The 17,712-nt window shown below is 35.0% G+C and overlaps 1 protein-coding gene and 1 long non-coding RNA gene across 13 annotated transcripts; both read right to left on the bottom strand.

The window, feature by feature from the left end:
• Nucleotides 1-628: 628 nt before the first annotated feature.
• On the bottom strand, nt 629-5,210 carry LOC147567150 (uncharacterized). Of its 2 annotated transcripts, XR_015230709.1 has the most exons (8): nt 5,099-5,210; nt 4,698-4,944; nt 3,791-3,827; nt 3,441-3,607; nt 3,041-3,139; nt 2,248-2,336; nt 2,026-2,166; nt 629-1,317 (listed from the first exon to the last, which is right to left on the bottom strand). It is a non-coding gene; the product is annotated as an uncharacterized LOC147567150 (long non-coding RNA). The 2 variants fall into 2 exon arrangements; XR_015230708.1 differs by lacking the exons at nt 4,698-4,944; nt 5,099-5,210 and having other exon boundaries at nt 3,791-3,924.
• Nucleotides 5,211-5,425: 215 nt separating this feature from the next.
• Nucleotides 5,426-14,003, bottom strand: LOC147567151 (uncharacterized). 11 transcript variants are annotated; one of them, XM_086653775.1, is made up of 15 exons: nt 13,739-14,003; nt 13,568-13,648; nt 13,275-13,355; nt 13,032-13,151; nt 11,750-12,931; nt 11,579-11,659; nt 11,286-11,366; nt 11,043-11,162; nt 10,782-10,942; nt 10,061-10,203; nt 8,005-8,059; nt 7,503-7,615; nt 6,532-6,587; nt 6,217-6,438; nt 5,426-5,720 (listed from the first exon to the last, which is right to left on the bottom strand). In XM_086653775.1, the coding sequence occupies exons 9-12, from the start codon at nt 10,902-10,904 to the stop codon at nt 7,586-7,588; spliced, it is 351 nt and encodes a 116-aa protein (XP_086509901.1). In that variant the 5' UTR covers nt 10,905-10,942; nt 11,043-11,162; nt 11,286-11,366; nt 11,579-11,659; nt 11,750-12,931; nt 13,032-13,151; nt 13,275-13,355; nt 13,568-13,648; nt 13,739-14,003; the 3' UTR covers nt 5,426-5,720; nt 6,217-6,438; nt 6,532-6,587; nt 7,503-7,585. The 11 variants fall into 11 exon arrangements, 6 of the variants coding, with proteins under 6 accessions (XP_086509901.1, XP_086509903.1, XP_086509904.1 ...); XR_015230703.1 differs by lacking the exons at nt 11,579-11,659; nt 13,032-13,151; nt 13,275-13,355; nt 13,568-13,648; nt 13,739-14,003 and adding an exon at nt 8,833-8,939 and having other exon boundaries at nt 6,409-6,438; nt 9,028-10,203; nt 11,750-12,036; XR_015230704.1 differs by lacking the exons at nt 11,579-11,659; nt 11,750-12,931; nt 13,032-13,151; ... (1 more) ...; nt 13,568-13,648; nt 13,739-14,003 and adding an exon at nt 8,833-8,950 and having other exon boundaries at nt 6,409-6,438; nt 9,028-10,203; nt 11,043-11,159; nt 11,286-11,381.
• Between the last annotated feature and the right edge of the window lie 3,709 nt (nt 14,004-17,712).

Genomic DNA, 17,712 nt, shown 5'->3' on the forward strand with positions numbered 1-17,712 from the left:
GTTACTTTGACGAAGCAAATGTATCCCAAGGAGGAGGTGGTGGTGGCGCAGTATAACCACACTGGTATGGCTATGTTGATAAAGCAAAATTGACAATAAAATTCAGTTCACAAAAATTATGAAGAACAAATATAAGTCTTCATGATGAAGTCCAAAGTTGCAAATTTATGCATATTTTGTGGCATGCTCTGACAAACTAAGATAAAAGCATTTGGTTTATCATGTGTGAAAGTCTAGTACATTCCTTGGTATTCATTCTTGTAGCATTGCCCTTACCTTTGGGTTTTTGAGTTTTTCCTTCTAAAAAATCATTTTCACTTGTCTAGAACTTTCTTACTTCATCAAGTTGTTCTAAAACTAACCAATGAAAAGAAGTATGAACTTCATCTTCATTTTAATTACATATTTACATATGTTAAATTAAATTGTAAGACGTTTCTAAATTAAATTGGTTCGCTTAACATGTTTGAAGTCTAGTGTGGAACTCAGATCTATGACCTAAATAATGGTCATCTCAAAGAGCAAAGTTGCTTAACCAATTTTGAATATCATAAATATAAGTGCTTGCACCAAATGATGGGTAAGCCTATAACATTAACAATTCGCAACGTTGCGGCCGTAATAGATGTTTGTTTTGTTTTTCAAAACTACAAATAAATGTTTTATTCAAATGATCAAGTGGGTTTACATAAAGCCTAAACTAAAATTGGTAAAACAAAATGTTACCTTGGCCTCCTGCATCATGATTAAGATGTGAGAGGTCGTCATTAGATAAAGGCCATAATGGCATCCCAACCGTACATGAAATCAACCAAAATATTTGCAACCTAAGGTGTTCTTCTATACATACTATAAAGATAAATTTTTCCGAGAAAAATAATCACTCCTCTCCACTTTCTTCTCTTTGAAAATGGTTATTTCTCTACTTCCAAATAGGTCAGGCAACTTGAGGGTTCCAAAGCTTTTGCTCTAGTCGCACGTACTTTCACCATTTTCCATTGAATCATTAGATAAGTAATCATTTTCGGGGTACACCATAATGCCGGGTTGAGTTATGGAAGACCAAACCTCATAGGAGTAGTTGCTTGTAGTTAGCAAATGGTTAGTAGATTCACCTTCTATATAGATTCCCTACTGTTGGTAACTTCTGAAGGCAATCCATAGTGTGACATTTATCCCTGGTTGTGTATCCTTTCTAGAATGATCTTCTGAGGCAGACTGTGGCTAGTTGTTGATTCATTCAAGGAGCTTTGACAACATACATAGTGAATACTTCATACGCAACCTCTTTCCAATTGATACAATCTTCGTATTCTCCTGGTGAAGGCCAAGATAGTAACAATGAGTGGCACAAATTAAATAAAAACAATAAAGTAATTACAATGAAACAACAAAAGAAAGTTAGCTTATGTTAAGGATCGTATTATCATCAGAAATTTAGTTGTATTTGATTGTCATGAAAGTATCAACTCTCAAGAACAACAAAACAATATAACTCACTGGTGGAACTAATACTGGTTGAAAAAATTAAGAAATAAACTTCGTATGAAGGTAAAGAGGATTAGTCGATACTTGCAAACATCATCGCCACGGGTCATGACTTTAATAATATAAATAAAAATGCAATGTCAGCTTCTGCAAATGTACTACAAATATAGTGTGGTGTCATTTTTAAATCTTCACCATAGCAGATAATATTAACAACTTAATTCCCCTTAAGTGTGAAATATTCAAAATTTCTATTTCATGCCATGAAGAGTTCTGAAAAGATGGACATTGTATTTTAAATATTCAAGAACCACTAAGAATAGCTACCAAAGTTGAACTTTAGTCAGATAGCAGTTCCTGAGCTTACAATAATCCCAATTATACTCATGGACAGTAGTTCTTTAATGAATAGCCATCTTGGCCACTAAAATAGCAGAAAAAGTACGAGATATGGTTACTTCAACACAATAAAAGGAATTGATCAGATGCTCCAAAGGGAGTAAAAAAAACATGCAGTAGAAAAGGCTAAATATCAACCTTGAAATGTCTTATATAATGAAGCCACCGGAACCAAATTGTCCGCATTTTCCACTTCTACACCAGCGCATTGCAGTACATACCACAACAACAACTATAGTAGATGTGAAAAAGACACGCCACATAAGCTGACTCCTCCACCTTCAACACAAGAAGATGAAATACTATGAAGATATAAACATTGCATCAAACAATAATGCAAGAAAAGAAAGCAATGTTTACCAGGATGTAACTTCTTCAAGAGCAAATAATACACCACCAACAGGAGCTCTTAACGCCGCAGCAACGTCAGTTGCACATCCACAGGTTACCTTTTCAAAAGGTTAGGCACAAGTCAAAGTGAGCAGGCATTTTAAGAGACTTCATATTCATCAGTAAACTGGAAAGATCGGGCTTCTCAAGTTGAAAGTATGAACATATAGTTTCAGAATACGTCATTTCTTACTGAAGCTGTCATCTAGCATGAGATTTTACTTTATCTTTTTTTTTTACTTTTTCGGAAATGAGAATGGCTACACCATAAGGAAGGGGTATACACGAAGAGAGCCTGACACTAAACAGGGACTACGCAACAAGGGCAGGGAGAACCCCAACCTTGAGCCCAAAGAAAAACAACATTATATCAAGTATAAGATTATATTGGAGAAATTATTCACAAGATCACGACGATCTTTATCGCTCTTAAAAACTTGTAGCCACCTTAAGCTTAGATGGTACTTTGTCGATCCACCCTAAATTCATTGGAACCATGAGAAGTGTAAGTTCGACAAAAAGGAAGTGAACACACTAATTGGACATCGCTCAAAGAGTCAAACATGTTGTAACAGAAGGCACATAATCATGTACATGAGGAGTTCTATAGGCTCTAAGAACCAGTATCAGTAGTTGGTGCTAATTTTCTTAACATTCCATATAGGCTACAACTGTAACCTTAGTTACACAGGCACCTCCAATAGAGTCACCACACAACTTGATTCCAAGGAAAAGACAACTTCTAAAATGGGAATATACTTACTTGTCCAAGAAGAGAAGCATTACGAGCTCCAGCGTGGATAGGAGGGCCTTCTTTGCCTAGAGCATGGCCACCTCCCACTGAACAAATGCTTCCAAAAATCTATATACAAGAACATAAGAATAAGAATAGTGTTCATTGGCCAAGCGACGCAAAGCTAACTAACTTAAAGCTAAGAATCCGTGAAGAAACATAACCAACACCTTTCCAACCAAGGTTCAGAAAAGAAGGATGCCATGTGTATCAACCCCTGCAGTTCATGTGACTATCACAACTCTTTCAAGTCTCAACATATATGAAGAACTGAGAGGGAAGTTTGTTTGACTAAAATGGGATTTGTATGAACTAAGTTTTTCAGGAAGAATGTTTCTATAAAGATATAAAATAGGACAATGACACTCACAGTAACTGATTCTGTTTTAGAACCTTGAAAATCATTCGAATCGTGGTAGGGAGTGTTTAATCTTAAATCAGCTTTGGTAATGAATCACGAAGTCCAGCAAATTCTTCAAACCTATTGTCATCGCAACACTTGGATTGGTGGGAGTGTTAGAGTTCATTATTGTGTGCCTACGAAAAACAAAAGAAGAACAATTAAGTTTGTCTAGATATCATCATAAATATTAAGTAAATGTAACAAACAATTCGCCCAAAAGTATTTGAAATTCTAATTTTTTTTTTAAATCGACAAAGTTAGTTGATACAAAGAGTTAATCGATACAAAGTAAGTAAGAATGTAAACTTTGTACTTACTGTAACAGGTTTTCGTCCATATGGATATCCCATTACGCTGCAGGAGACGCGCGACAATTTTTTGTAAACGCATTTAAAGCACATACAAGGAAAGAATAAACTCCGTTAGCATGGCTAGTTTCGACATATTTTGCTCTTAATCGACTGAAATAGAAAGTATCAAATAAGTTAAAGAAATCATCCAACCTCCACGGTAAAGAAAACGAAAAATAGTCTACATTTAGAATGTTAAAAGGTGTTCAAATGCACCAGTTGAAAGAGATAAGAGAAATAAACATGCAGAAAACCTTCAATAGGAAGAACAATTTGCATAGCCTATAACATGAACAAAGTAACTGCCCCAATTCGAGAATGAACACTGTCAGACAAATATGACCGATTATGACCTTAAATGGATCATACTGTCATAAAGAAAATTAATCCTTAAACTCTAACATTCGTACATGAAATTCAAATCCAGACCTTCCTTAATGAATACTAAGGTGGTGTTTGTTATTTTTCACATAATCTACCCAAATAAATCTAGCCAGATAAATCATTCAAATGAGACACATGAGCCCATTTCGGATCTAACATAGACAAAACAAACAAGTTGAAATCTGTTGGGAGACATACAGTAAGTCGATTTCGGACCTAACGTATGGAGAAAACGAACACTATCTATGGAATATCTGTCAAGCACAATTTGGTATGTAAGAACAGAAAATTTGTGAATTGATCTTGAATCCTAATAGGAATGAACTGACGCTCCTCCCACGACGGCTGTAGAAACAGACTTCATCGCAAAATCAGAATCCATCATAAATGGTGACCAAATAAAGAACCATAATTTATTCTGAACTTTGAACAACCTACCATGAGAAATTAGTGGAAGAAAGTAAAATTGAAATAGAAAATCTGAACGCACCGTTTCTTCTTACTGTTAGGATGAAGCGTCTGCCATGATGGGGAGTGATTTATGCCTTGAAGATTTGGGGGAGGATAAGCCAGAGACCAAAAGAGACGATGAAGATTGGGGGTGTGATTTCTTTGTGAGATTTCTTCTTTCTCACTCTTCTGTTTAAACCCTTTTCCACCAGCTCTCTCTCTCTCTCTCTTTTCTCTTTTAAACCGTAGTAGATTACTGCAGTAGTTTTATTCAAAAAAAAAGATCACTGCAGTAGATGGAAAATCACAGAAAAAGTGAGAGTGAATCGATTGGAAGTGTCGACAATGGAGGAAATCGAAGAAATAGGGTTCCATATTTGGGTGATCAATTGATGGTGAAGGACTTCATCAAAAAAAAAAAATTGATGGTGAAGGAGATACCTAATGAAGGGGCAGTGATCATTTGATGATGAAAGAGAGAATTCATTGATCGAGACAGAAGATGAAGCGGAACAAACAAGAGAAGAAGAGAAGGTCGTAAGGGCATTTGGTCGGAGAAGTGTATTATTAACCGCTGGATTCATCTAGATCGGAAGGTTTCGACCAAGATGTACATGTGGCGGCCAGGAGGATCCTAATCAGCATAAGGGACATTTATTTTGTCCTAATCACATTGTTTTATATTAAATGTGTCCTAGTCACAAGTATCTGTTTTGTATAATAGATATATATATACTAGGTATAACCCGTGCCCTTGGGCACGGACAATTTCGTCAAACACTATGATATTTTATGGTATATAAGAAATCACAATGATACAATGATTCAAATGAAAATTAATCAATACCATAAAACTCCGTCATCTAAAACGTAAATATAAAACAACATTTAACCAAATAGTAGAATGATTCTAAATATCCATTGGTAGAGGAGACCATAAAAGCTACACTCTCGTAGAGATTCGACAAACAACATTGAGCAAAACTTCAATGTTGACATGAAAATGAGACAATAAAACAAACTTTCAGCCGACTTCGTCAAACACTACTAATAATTCGTAGACCTGCCAAACACAACATCAAAAAAAGGAGATGAACGTGTTATGGTGCAGATTTTATTGAGTCCCATTGAGTAAGAAAATGATAAAACAAAAATAAACAAACCAGGCAACACAATTAAAAAGCACCCATCATTTTCGAGCAACAATGAAGTTTAGTTATAAGATTTTAGATTGAAATAAGTTGTTGAAGCAAGAATCACATAAGAACCACATAATTTCGTGCAACCAGATTGAATCACTATTAAATACAAACTATAAAATCAACCCATAAAAATTATTTGCAACAAAAAAGAAATTTGGAACAAAAAGAGGCCTACAGCAAATACCTAACACTTATGCACAAAGTGATCCACAAATAAAACAATGATAAAATTAGCTACAAATCCAGAGTTCACACGGCTGAATCTACGATCCCAAAAACTAAAATGAAGAGTTATATACTGCTAATGAACCTATTCAAACATTGGCAATAGTGAAGTAATCAAAACATTTCACCTACTTCGTTTTCATTAGGACTTGCGGTGACTTTTGTGCTTTTGTGGTGAACTCATCAAAAACCAAAGCGGGATGTGTATCTCTAACAATGTAGGCAACTTTTTTTCGTGTATTATTTCACAGCTCCGAATTTCCATCATTTGAACCAAATAAAAATTCATCATTGCTAATAAAATATTTTTTCCATTAAACGTACCTGGGAACTTCATCTTGAATCCTGAGTAGTCTAACAAACATCATCAACAACAAATGGAACAAAATTAGAGGATGTTCGTCTATCATCGAATCAAGCAGATTGTACGAAATACAATAATGACACCTGAATATATGAGCAGAATGGTGTAACCTCTGGAGCTAGAGAAATGGTGATCAGACCTGCCAGGAAGATTCGAGTTCAGAACTCCGCTCATTAGAAAACATTCATCTTGTTTTGCTTAAGGTCTCTCTACAGCTTGAATACCAACTCCATTTCTCAAAAATTGTTCAAATACTACTTGATCAGACTAAGCAGAAGATAAAATCAATAAGAGATGACACTAAAATCACTTCATCAACATACAACTTAATAACATAAACAACAATGAATTAAGTTCGTCGTCTCTAAGCACAAGAAGATAGAAATCAAAATGGTTCATGGAAACAAACCTAGGGAACGCAAAACTTTCGAAATATCACATGTATAAAACAAAAAGTTTATAATTCCATATAGAACAATATGTTAGATGAAAAATATTCAGTGGATGATCTAAAAAGGTTAATATTCTTATGTGAACCAGGCTTCACAAACTGAAGCCCCTTCCTTAAAGTCATTTCTTCTTCATTAGCATCTCCAAAATCAAGAGAACCACATTTGTAACCAATGAGAGGATAAATATATATCATCTAATATCCCATCCATTGCCCGTTAACTTGCATTCCAATTGTATTTTTAACCTTAGCCGGTACTGAAATATCTATGCAAATAGTATTTGTAAGTGGAAAGAGATATAAACTCAGTTACACAAGGACTCTAAATAGGTAAAACCCCTATAATAATCAATCCAAGGAAACAAAAAAATGTGTTTTTAACCTTAGCTGGTACTGAAATATCTATACAAATAGTATTTGTAAGTGGAAAGAGATATAAACTCGGTTACACAAGGACTCTAAATAGGTAAAACCCCTATAATAATCAATCCCAGGAAACAAAAAAAAAGTTCAGTCCCAAAAGAAAAATAAAATAAAAAGCAATAGCGTACAAATGCTACATAATACGAAGAAGAAAAATGGCAGGAAGAAGAAGAAACTTACTAAAAATTTCAAAGGAGAGCCCCAAATAGAGTTGGATGTAAATGTAGGTGAATACCCAGAGGTACCTAATTGATCCATTCTCGTTAACGGAGTAACCGCGCGCCACCAAGAGACTGAATCAAAATAGCTTAAGTGGAAGAAAATTTAACGTATAACTAAGAGATTTCACAATTATTGAAGATTAAAGAGAAGAAATTAGAAGCTAAATACACCTCAACATTAACCATATGATTCCTGTGATAGTATTATTGACAACACAACTTTAGGAAAATTTGAAGAAACATGATAATGTAATGAGTTCATTTAGGAAATTCATCGAACACGTAGTGTGTGTCAATGATAAACATTGCAGGTCCCAGTTTATCACAATTGAAAAGAGAGCAAAGAAGAAAAATCTAAATCATAGTCGAGTGATATCAAAGTTATCAGAACAAAATTTAAATAGAATGAAACAGTAAAACATTCGACATAAATGATAATTAAAGAGATAATAAGGTCTTACCATAATCCATGAACATAGAATGAATTTGTACTTAAACAGGGAAAATATTATATTCCTGTAAAGATTGAAACAATAAACCATGATATTAGATTAGAGAGAAAAAAAGAATGAAATTGAAGTAATATTAGAAAAAAGAGGAAAAGAGAGATAGAGAGAGACGGGGAAGACACCGATCAGGTGAAACATGGAATTGGGATTCTGGAGGTGCGTTTTTGTTCGATTAGGGAAGATGGTAAGTTAGTAACGGAAGGAAATTTATGAAGAAATTGATATTCGACAAAAGGAAATGGTAACGGGCCAAGGGATGTAAAGCGCGAAGGAGCTCAACGATGTAGATGATAATCTTGACGGTCCAGATTTAACCAGTTTATTTACCTTCTCTCATTAAGTGGGTAAATGAATTTGTATTTTCTAGGGAGGGTAATGGATCAAAGGGTGGGGATTGTATCAAAATCCGAACGGACGACTGGATTTGTGTTTTTGTTTGTACAATAGAGGAACAAAAATCTCTAGGTATAACCCGTGCCCGTGGGGCACGGGCATGTTCTTTGTAAAATGAATGACAATGCACTAACTAAAGCCACCATATAATTTTTGTTCCTCTATTGTACCGTTCATCTCATAATTGAATCATAGAATAACAAACCGAGCTTACCTACAAGGACTTCATATATAAATGTTAGGACTACATAAAATGTCATTTAGTCTCTCACTTTTAACTCTCTCAAGTGTTATTTGTATATGAACCTCAATGATAAGGGCAGAAACCTTTATGAGTTCATAAAGACATATTCCCAGAAAAACATTACTACTCGGCATAAATTATACCTCAAGAAATAATTGTATTCCTATACTGGTTTTCGTATTAAAATTATTTGGACGGCCATTAGTAAAGATATCCAAGATCCCAAACTTTGCTGCCCCTCTCTTGCGACCTGTAAGCATACTAACACAGATGGAAAATGGTGAAATGCCCGGCCGGGATTTTGGTCGGGCAAAGCATCAACGCTGAAAGTTAATTACCCGAGTTAGAGAAAAAGGCAAGGAAATTGAAGCAGAGGTAGTTGAAGAGACAGACGTAGTTGCAGAAGAAGCTGATGTAGTCGAGAACGAAGAAAAACCAACATTGTAAGTCATGGTGCCGTCTGGCTCATAAAGACCATAGTTTCTTTCCGAAGTCGGTCCCGGCTTCATGTTTTCATTAAATAAAGCAAACAAATAAATTTCAAGCCTCTGATTAGGTCTCAAAGGAGTTCCTTCATTTGCCATCTGCCTTCTCAACAAGTTTCTATTATAAACCTGTGCAGTTTGTATGGTTGCACCAACTTCATTTATATCTCCTTTTGAGGGCCACCCAGTCTCAAAAACCCTAACTTCCAAACCTATACAACCCATTCTAGCAATAGCATATATAACTGCATCAACTTGTGCATAAAGCATATTATCATAGTGTAACTTTGTGTATGGATCAACCATTCCTGAATTAGGGTTAGACAGAAAATAGTCTAAAGGTATTTTAGTTGGATCGTCCATGTAAGCAAAATATGGGTAAGCGTTGATCCAAATGTGAGTAACCACTGTGACCACATACACATTCACTTTACTTTATATTAGGGATGAAGTCATCAATAATACCACTACTGGAAAGGATAACATATAAAAATAGTGTTCTCATACTGATACAAATACCTTTGAAAACTTAAATTTACACTTACAATTTGACTTAAAATATGAAGAGTGCCACAGTGAGGGTTGTGACAACAAATTTTCATGGGTAGTACATGAAGAAATAAATCAAAATCTAAGTCGGAGCAAAATGTGAGAACGATGAAAATACGAAGAAAAACCATGTTACATATCATCATTCTGAGCAATAACACAAGATAAAATAGTTTTAAATTTCGCTTCCATGGATTATAGAAAGAAAACATGCTTCATAGAGAAGTATAAAATCCTAATACAAACAGTACAAATTTGATATCTTCGAACAAGCAACAAAGATATGTGGTATAATTCATCCCTTCCAACAATGATAGTTTAAAGTACATAAAATTACCTTATACTGAAATCGCTTGAATCTTGATTTTGTATTGGAATTTTATCAACCTTCCTCTCCAAACTCCTTTGTAAATCTCTCGTGCACTTCGAGATCAGATTTGCTAACCGTTGGCCTTTGGCTTGCAAGTACTTTGCCGAAATCTGTTTTCATTATGGGCGGTGGAAGGATGTACAAGAAAAACGTTATAAGTTAAGTAGCATTTTAAGGCATTCACTTTCTTATACACAATAATATTACTTTTCGCAGATGCAAAGGGGGCGTTTCCTGTGACATGTTTTTACAAATGTATAGTATCTGCATACATCTAATCTGACAATTCGAGATTAAAATAATAATACAATTTTCCCAATATTCTCTATGGAAATATATACACGATTTTATAAATACGGTAACAGAAAAAAGAATTGGCTAAGCGCAGATTAGTTTTCTGAAAACGTCTTTTTAGATCACATAGCAAACGGGATATATATACACGATTTTATAAATACGGTGACAGAAAAAAAAGAATTGTCTAGGTGCAGATTAGTTTTCTGAAAACGTCATTTTAGATCACAAAGCAAACGGGTACATGATTTTATAAATAAGGTAACAAAACAAAAGAATTGTCTAGGCGCAGATTAGTTTTCTGAAAACGTCTTTTTAGATCACAAAGCAAACGAGCTATAACTTTCGAATTGAAAGTCTGATTGGTGAAGCATTCTTGAGTGCTAGGGCATACCTTCGCAACAAGGCCTTTTGCTGCAAGTTCTTGCATAGTTGTCTCTTGTCTGAACTGCTCCTCGTTGTTTTGGCCCACATGGCATCCACATGTCATTACCGGTTTTAATAAAGAACATGGCATCCTGTGTTTTCCGAAGGTTCCAAGAGAACATCTTTAACCTGTTCATGAAAAGAATAATTGTCAACTGCTTTTACGAATAAAATAGTGAAGCGAGTAGGAGTGTTATACTAATGTGAATGAACAATGTCAATCACTTACACAAACGGAGACACCCGAACCTGAGAAGCCCTCTGTCTTGTAACCTAAGTATTCAAAGTCACTCAGTCAAGTTATGAGGTGTATCGCCTTGATGAACAATGCCGAGATTCATGAATTCTTCTGCCATGATGCATTAAAAACAATTAAAAACCATGATCCCTAAACCTCTATATTGAGATTGAAGGCTTCTCTTTAGTCGTAAACCAGATGTGAAAAACCAAGAAGATAACTACAAAAACGAACCTTGGATTATGTTGTTCTCCAGCTTCCAGAGTCCTGTGGTTGTGTGAGAAACCCTAAACCCCTGAACCTGAAATCATTTTTCTGCCATGATAAAACAAAATCCTAATCAATTTCATGAAACAAAACCCTAACCCTAAATCAAAGAAGAAATGAAAGAAGAATGAAACTCGCCTGCCAAGATTGAACTGAACAATTAAAAACCATGATCCCTAAACCTCTATATTGAGATTGAAGGCTTCTCTTTAGTCGTAAACCAGATGTGAAAAACCAAGAAGATAACTACAAAAACGAACCTTGGATTATGTTGTTCTCCAGCTTCCAGAGTCCTGTGGTTGTGTGTGAAACCCTAAACCCCTGAACCTGAAATCATTTTTCTGCCATGATAAAACAAAATCCTAATCAATTTCATGAAACAAAACCCTAACCCTAAATCAAAGAAGAAATGAAAGAAGAATGAAACTCGCCTGCCAAGATTGAACCTGAAATAATAATCAATTTGATGAAACCCTATTGAAGGCTTCACTTTGGTCGTAAACCAGAAAACCCAAAAAAGAAATGAAATTTGATTGAAGATTGAAGAGGTGAAGAAATGAAACACGGGAAGCAGAAGATAATACGGGAAGATACCATAATCAATTTCCGCATCGATTTGTAACATCTGATCATCAATTTCTTCATCAATGTTGTAACGCTGGAGAAGTGGAGAATAAGGGGTGAGGAGAGATAAACGACCAGATTAGAGGGTTTAGTCACTTTTTTTGTTTTGGTGGGTCAATAAATCAAGGTGGGTAATAGATCTGAAGGTAAATAATGTATCAAAATTACATTGGACGACCGGATTTGTGTTTCGGTTTGTCCCAGTCAGCACAAAACATTGCGTTTTATATAATAGATTACATTGGACGACCGGATTTGTGTTTCGGTTTGTCCCAGTCAGCACAAAACATTGCGTTTTATATAATAGCATTTTAAGGCATTCACTTTCTTATACACAATAATATTACTTTTCGCAGATGCAAAGGGGGCGTTTCCTGTGACATGTTTTTACAAATGTATAGTATCTGCATACATCTAATCTGACAATTCGAGATTAAAATAATAATACAATTTTCCCAATATTCTCTATGGAAATATATACACGATTTTATAAATACGGTAACAGAAAAAAGAATTGGCTAAGCGCAGATTAGTTTTCTGAAAACGTCTTTTTAGATCACATAGCAAACGGGATATATATACACGATTTTATAAATACGGTGACAGAAAAAAAAGAATTGTCTAGGTGCAGATTAGTTTTCTGAAAACGTCATTTTAGATCACAAAGCAAACGGGTACATGATTTTATAAATAAGGTAACAAAACAAAAGAATTGTCTAGGCGCAGATTAGTTTTCTGAAAACGTCTTTTTAGATCACAAAGCAAACGAGCTATAACTTTCGAATTGAAAGTCTGATTGGTGAAGCATTCTTGAGTGCTAGGGCATACCTTCGCAACAAGGCCTTTTGCTGCAAGTTCTTGCATAGTTGTCTCTTGTCTGAACTGCTCCTCGTTGTTTTGGCCCACATGGCATCCACATGTCATTACCGGTTTTAATAAAGAACATGGCATCCTGTGTTTTCCGAAGGTTCCAAGAGAACATCTTTAACCTGTTCATGAAAAGAATAATTGTCAACTGCTTTTACGAATAAAATAGTGAAGCGAGTAGGAGTGTTATACTAATGTGAATGAACAATGTCAATCACTTACACAAACGGAGACACCCGAACCTGAGAAGCCCTCTGTCTTGTAACCTAAGTATTCAAAGTCACTCAGTCAAGTTATGAGGTGTATCGCCTTGATGAACAATGCCGAGATTCATGAATTCTTCTGCCATGATGCATTAAAAACAATTAAAAACCATGATCCCTAAACCTCTATATTGAGATTGAAGGCTTCTCTTTAGTCGTAAACCAGATGTGAAAAACCAAGAAGATAACTACAAAAACGAACCTTGGATTATGTTGTTCTCCAGCTTCCAGAGTCCTGTGGTTGTGTGAGAAACCCTAAACCCCTGAACCTGAAATCATTTTTCTGCCATGATAAAACAAAATCCTAATCAATTTCATGAAACAAAACCCTAACCCTAAATCAAAGAAGAAATGAAAGAAGAATGAAACTCGCCTGCCAAGATTGAACTGAACAATTAAAAACCATGATCCCTAAACCTCTATATTGAGATTGAAGGCTTCTCTTTAGTCGTAAACCAGATGTGAAAAACCAAGAAGATAACTACAAAAACGAACCTTGGATTATGTTGTTCTCCAGCTTCCAGAGTCCTGTGGTTGTGTGTGAAACCCTAAACCCCTGAACCTGAAATCATTTTTCTGCCATGATAAAACAAAATCCTAATCAATTTCATGAAACAAAACCCTAACCCTAAATCAAAGAAGAAATGAAAGAAGAATGAAACTCGCCTGCCAAGATTGAACCTGAAATAATAATCAATTTGATGAAACCCTATTGAAGGCTTCACTTTGGTCGTAAACCAGAAAACCCAAAAAAGAAATGAAATTTGATTGAAGATTGAAGAGGTGAAGAAATGAAACACGGGAAGCAGAAGATAATACGGGAAGATACCATAATCAATTTCCGCATCGATTTGTAACATCTGATCATCAATTTCTTCATCAATGTTGTAACGCTGGAGAAGTGGAGAATAAGGGGTGAGGAGAGATAAACGACCAGATTAGAGGGTTTAGTCACTTTTTTTGTTTTGGTGGGTCAATAAATCAAGGTGGGTAATAGATCTGAAGGTAAATAATGTATCAAAATTACATTGGACGACCGGATTTGTGTTTCGGTTTGTCCCAGTCAGCACAAAACATTGCGTTTTATATAATAGATATATATATTTGAGTTGTGCATTAACTTACTTATTCTTGTTTATGATGTAGTGTCCTTAATGGTGGTGCAAGAAACACATGCTCAAAAACGGTGCCAAGAAAATTTGGGTCCTAATTGCAATCTCCCAGCATGTAGGAAGCAATGCTACCTCCAAAAAAATGGAAACGGCTTATGTCAGGAAGTGTCCGCTGGCTCGGGAAACTACCAATGTCTTTGCATATACAACTGCTAATGAAGAGTTGTTCGTTTTGAATTTAATAAAATATTGCTACACGATAGGTGAAAATCAAATAATACATGGAAAATTTTTTTCTTGTATTCCTCGTAGTATGGATGTTCGTACTACTGTTGGTTGATTACATTTTTCTTACTTCGTGATGTATTCTTAAATGAATCAATTACAATCTCTTGATGTTTAGCTTTATAGAGAAGGTTTAGCCTATATGCACGTATATGAAATGCAGATGTTTATTTGAATCTTGCCGTGTTGGTCGTATTTTAAGTTTGTTAGTATTCTATACAACAAAGCAGAATGGATTTCTTTTGACTTGGACAAAATTAATGCGAGCTGATTAGGACAAAATTAATGCACCCTATTCAAATTTCAACCTTTGAGTCTCTACCCTTGGCTCCATATTGAATTGGCCACCGAAACCCTTCCTCTGCACTGTTACACCTCTCCCCCATTTACCTTCAATTAATTTTCAATCTCATTTTCTTCCATTATATGTTTCTCAACAAAAAAAAAGATACCAACTTGTCTTTTCTGATCAAATGTTCCTTAATGTAATATGTTTGATGTTATCTACCTTTTATGTTTTATCTAATGTGGTATTGAATGGTGCTAACTGTCTTTCATCTATCCACAAGATAAAGACTAAAACGAATTCTTATTGTTGGTTCACTTGTATGAACTATCCCTTCAAACATAGGGGCTAACGTAATGTTAAGAGGGATAGAGTTTTTTTTTTATATAAATACTTACGTTTCAATGTATTGTCAATCAGTATGTTCTTTTTGCATCTTTTTTCTTGCTAGTTCAATAGTATGATTTTTAATCTACGCTTTCTTTTTCTTTTTTACTCTCCGTCATCAATTCTGGGACATACTGAAATGAAAATGTTGTAAGTACAGAAATTTTTTACTTAATCATTGACATGCTGACTCATCTGAGTAAAAGAACGGTTTAGATCGTGGTCGAATTTCGATAAACTTTGTCTTTTAGTGAACGTGAGTCAGAATTTCAAAGATTAAGTAAAAATTCTATGTACTTATAACATTTCCGTGAAACGAAAGTGTAAATTACATATCAGGAATCTTTGTTTTGCCTTTTCCAAGGTATATGTGGATTACCTTGGTAAGTCGCTTAATCAGTTACAAGAAAATTCTTGTAGACTATGATGGTAAGTTGCTTTAAAGTTTTAAGAAGAATAACCAGTTCATCGTTTAATCAAAAATTCCATCAAACCAACACGATTATCCCACCTCATTCCAACAACCAGGTTCACTTGTGGCCCTTCTTGGTCTAATCCGATAGCCGTTAGTAGCTTCGTGTTTCAATCTGATTGGTAAGCCATTACAAGTTTTATGAATATGAATTTCAAACCATATTACATATATATAATAAGTCCAATTGACATATCTCATTCTATACCTTACTGAATTTGATGCATTCAGTAAGTTTTGTTAGGTTTAGTAATTACATGGTATGATTATTATCATATCTCATTGATCTCTCTTTAGGTTTCAAATGTTATTAAGGAAGTGCGGAATATATGTCTAGATTGTCCTACCCATATTGAAATAAGTAATAGAGATTTTCTTTCAAGAAGGTCACACCAAAGCTGGGAATAAAAAGTTGTGGTCGTAGATTGTGCTATTGTGTGAACTGATTGCAGAATTGTACATTTTGTCATACCCAAAACATGTTTTGATGTTGCGTGGCATATAGAGAAATTGGACATAGGGACGAGTATAATAAAAGACCGCAATTTTTTTTATTTGTTTGCATATCTTCATCTCGTGCAATTGTGGTGGTTATTGGCTTCATGATCAATGCATACTTATGTGTGTTATTATCATTTGCTAAAGAAGTTTTGTCGATTGATTAACCTAAACAGGCAATGAAGACAAACTTAGAATCATGCAAAAAAAATTGAATTTTAGATTTTTTTTGGGTTTTTTTAACTTACCCCCTCATCACTAATTGGTAATTGAGTTTACCCCCCTCAATAATGGGTAATTGAGTTTACCCCCTTAGATTTACTATTTTTAACAAAAACACAAAGGTTGTGTTTGGCGTACGTGAAATAAATGTGACTACCAAGAACAATTATCATTCAATATGATTCCTCGTAGTTGTTCCACCTTACTTTTATTGTTTGATTTGGTCGGTAATAAGATTAGTAAAGACTGATTTTTGTTGTAATTTGTGATTTTATCATCTCATGCCAAACATGTCTTTAGTAGTTTTGCTAAAAATACAAAATTCAACGTGGTAAGCTCAATTACTAATTACTGAAGGGGGTAAACTCAATTTCTAATTAGTTTTGAGGGGGTAAGCTCAAAAAACCCTTCTTTTTTTTTGTTGAATTTTGGACTTGGCTATAGAATACAAACTTCAAATCATAATACATGGTATGTTTCACCTTCATATTATACTTGCTATCTACATAAGTTATCTATCGTCTCGGAGGCACAAGTTATATCTAGTGTAATTAATTACAAGCCCACTCTCGGGCCAATAGATTTAAGGTCCAAAGATGAAAAGAAAAAGGACCTAAGGTCCAATCTTGGGAATAAATCCAAATAGAAATAAAAGGTCAAAACCACCCCTGTTTCAATTCCAACTCAAATCAACGGAAAAAAAGGCTTTGAAAAATTTTCTACAAATTTTAATTTGTTCTTCAATAATTTTGTAATTGCTTAGGTTTATCAGTGATATGTTATCTTAGTAGAAATTCGTTTTTGCTCAAAATGTGTTCGCAAAACTAATTGACAATAGCGTTCTGGCTTAAGCACTTTGCGATTTGCCTTGTGGACAAAGAAACGTGCTCACACTTGATGAACACATTAACAGACAAATAACATTTAGGCTATCGTATTTTTTAATTTGTGTTTGTGAAAATTAATATGTAATGCATCTTACACTTTGCCAGGGGCAGACCTACTAAGAGACCAGACCAGGGTTGTCGAGGAAAATCGGAGTTGGTTGTTTCCAGGACTGTTAAGGGGACAACAGGGCTGGCTGTTTCTCCTACCTAGTCGGAGGGGGAGTTTGTTGGGTTTTCTTCCTAGTGGGGAAACCTAGTTGGGTTTGGTTTAGGATACAAACCCGGGCCCGAGTCAAGTTTCTTTGGATCGGTTACTTAGGACGGTGGAATTAGCGTTAAGGGTAAGTCTATAAATACTTCCTTAATCTTAATTAGAAGTATGAATCACAATTAGAAACGCACAAGAAAATAGGAGAGAGAAGGAGGTTGCCCAGAAGAGTGGGGCGGAAATTTTTCAGCACGCGCAGTCTTCGTTGTTCGGAAAATCCGAC

Source organism: Eschscholzia californica, unplaced genomic scaffold, assembly GCF_041429995.1.
Source record: "Eschscholzia californica isolate CP2 unplaced genomic scaffold, dmEscCali1.0.p SCAF_1, whole genome shotgun sequence".
NCBI lineage: Eukaryota > Viridiplantae > Streptophyta > Magnoliopsida > Ranunculales > Papaveraceae > Eschscholzia > Eschscholzia californica.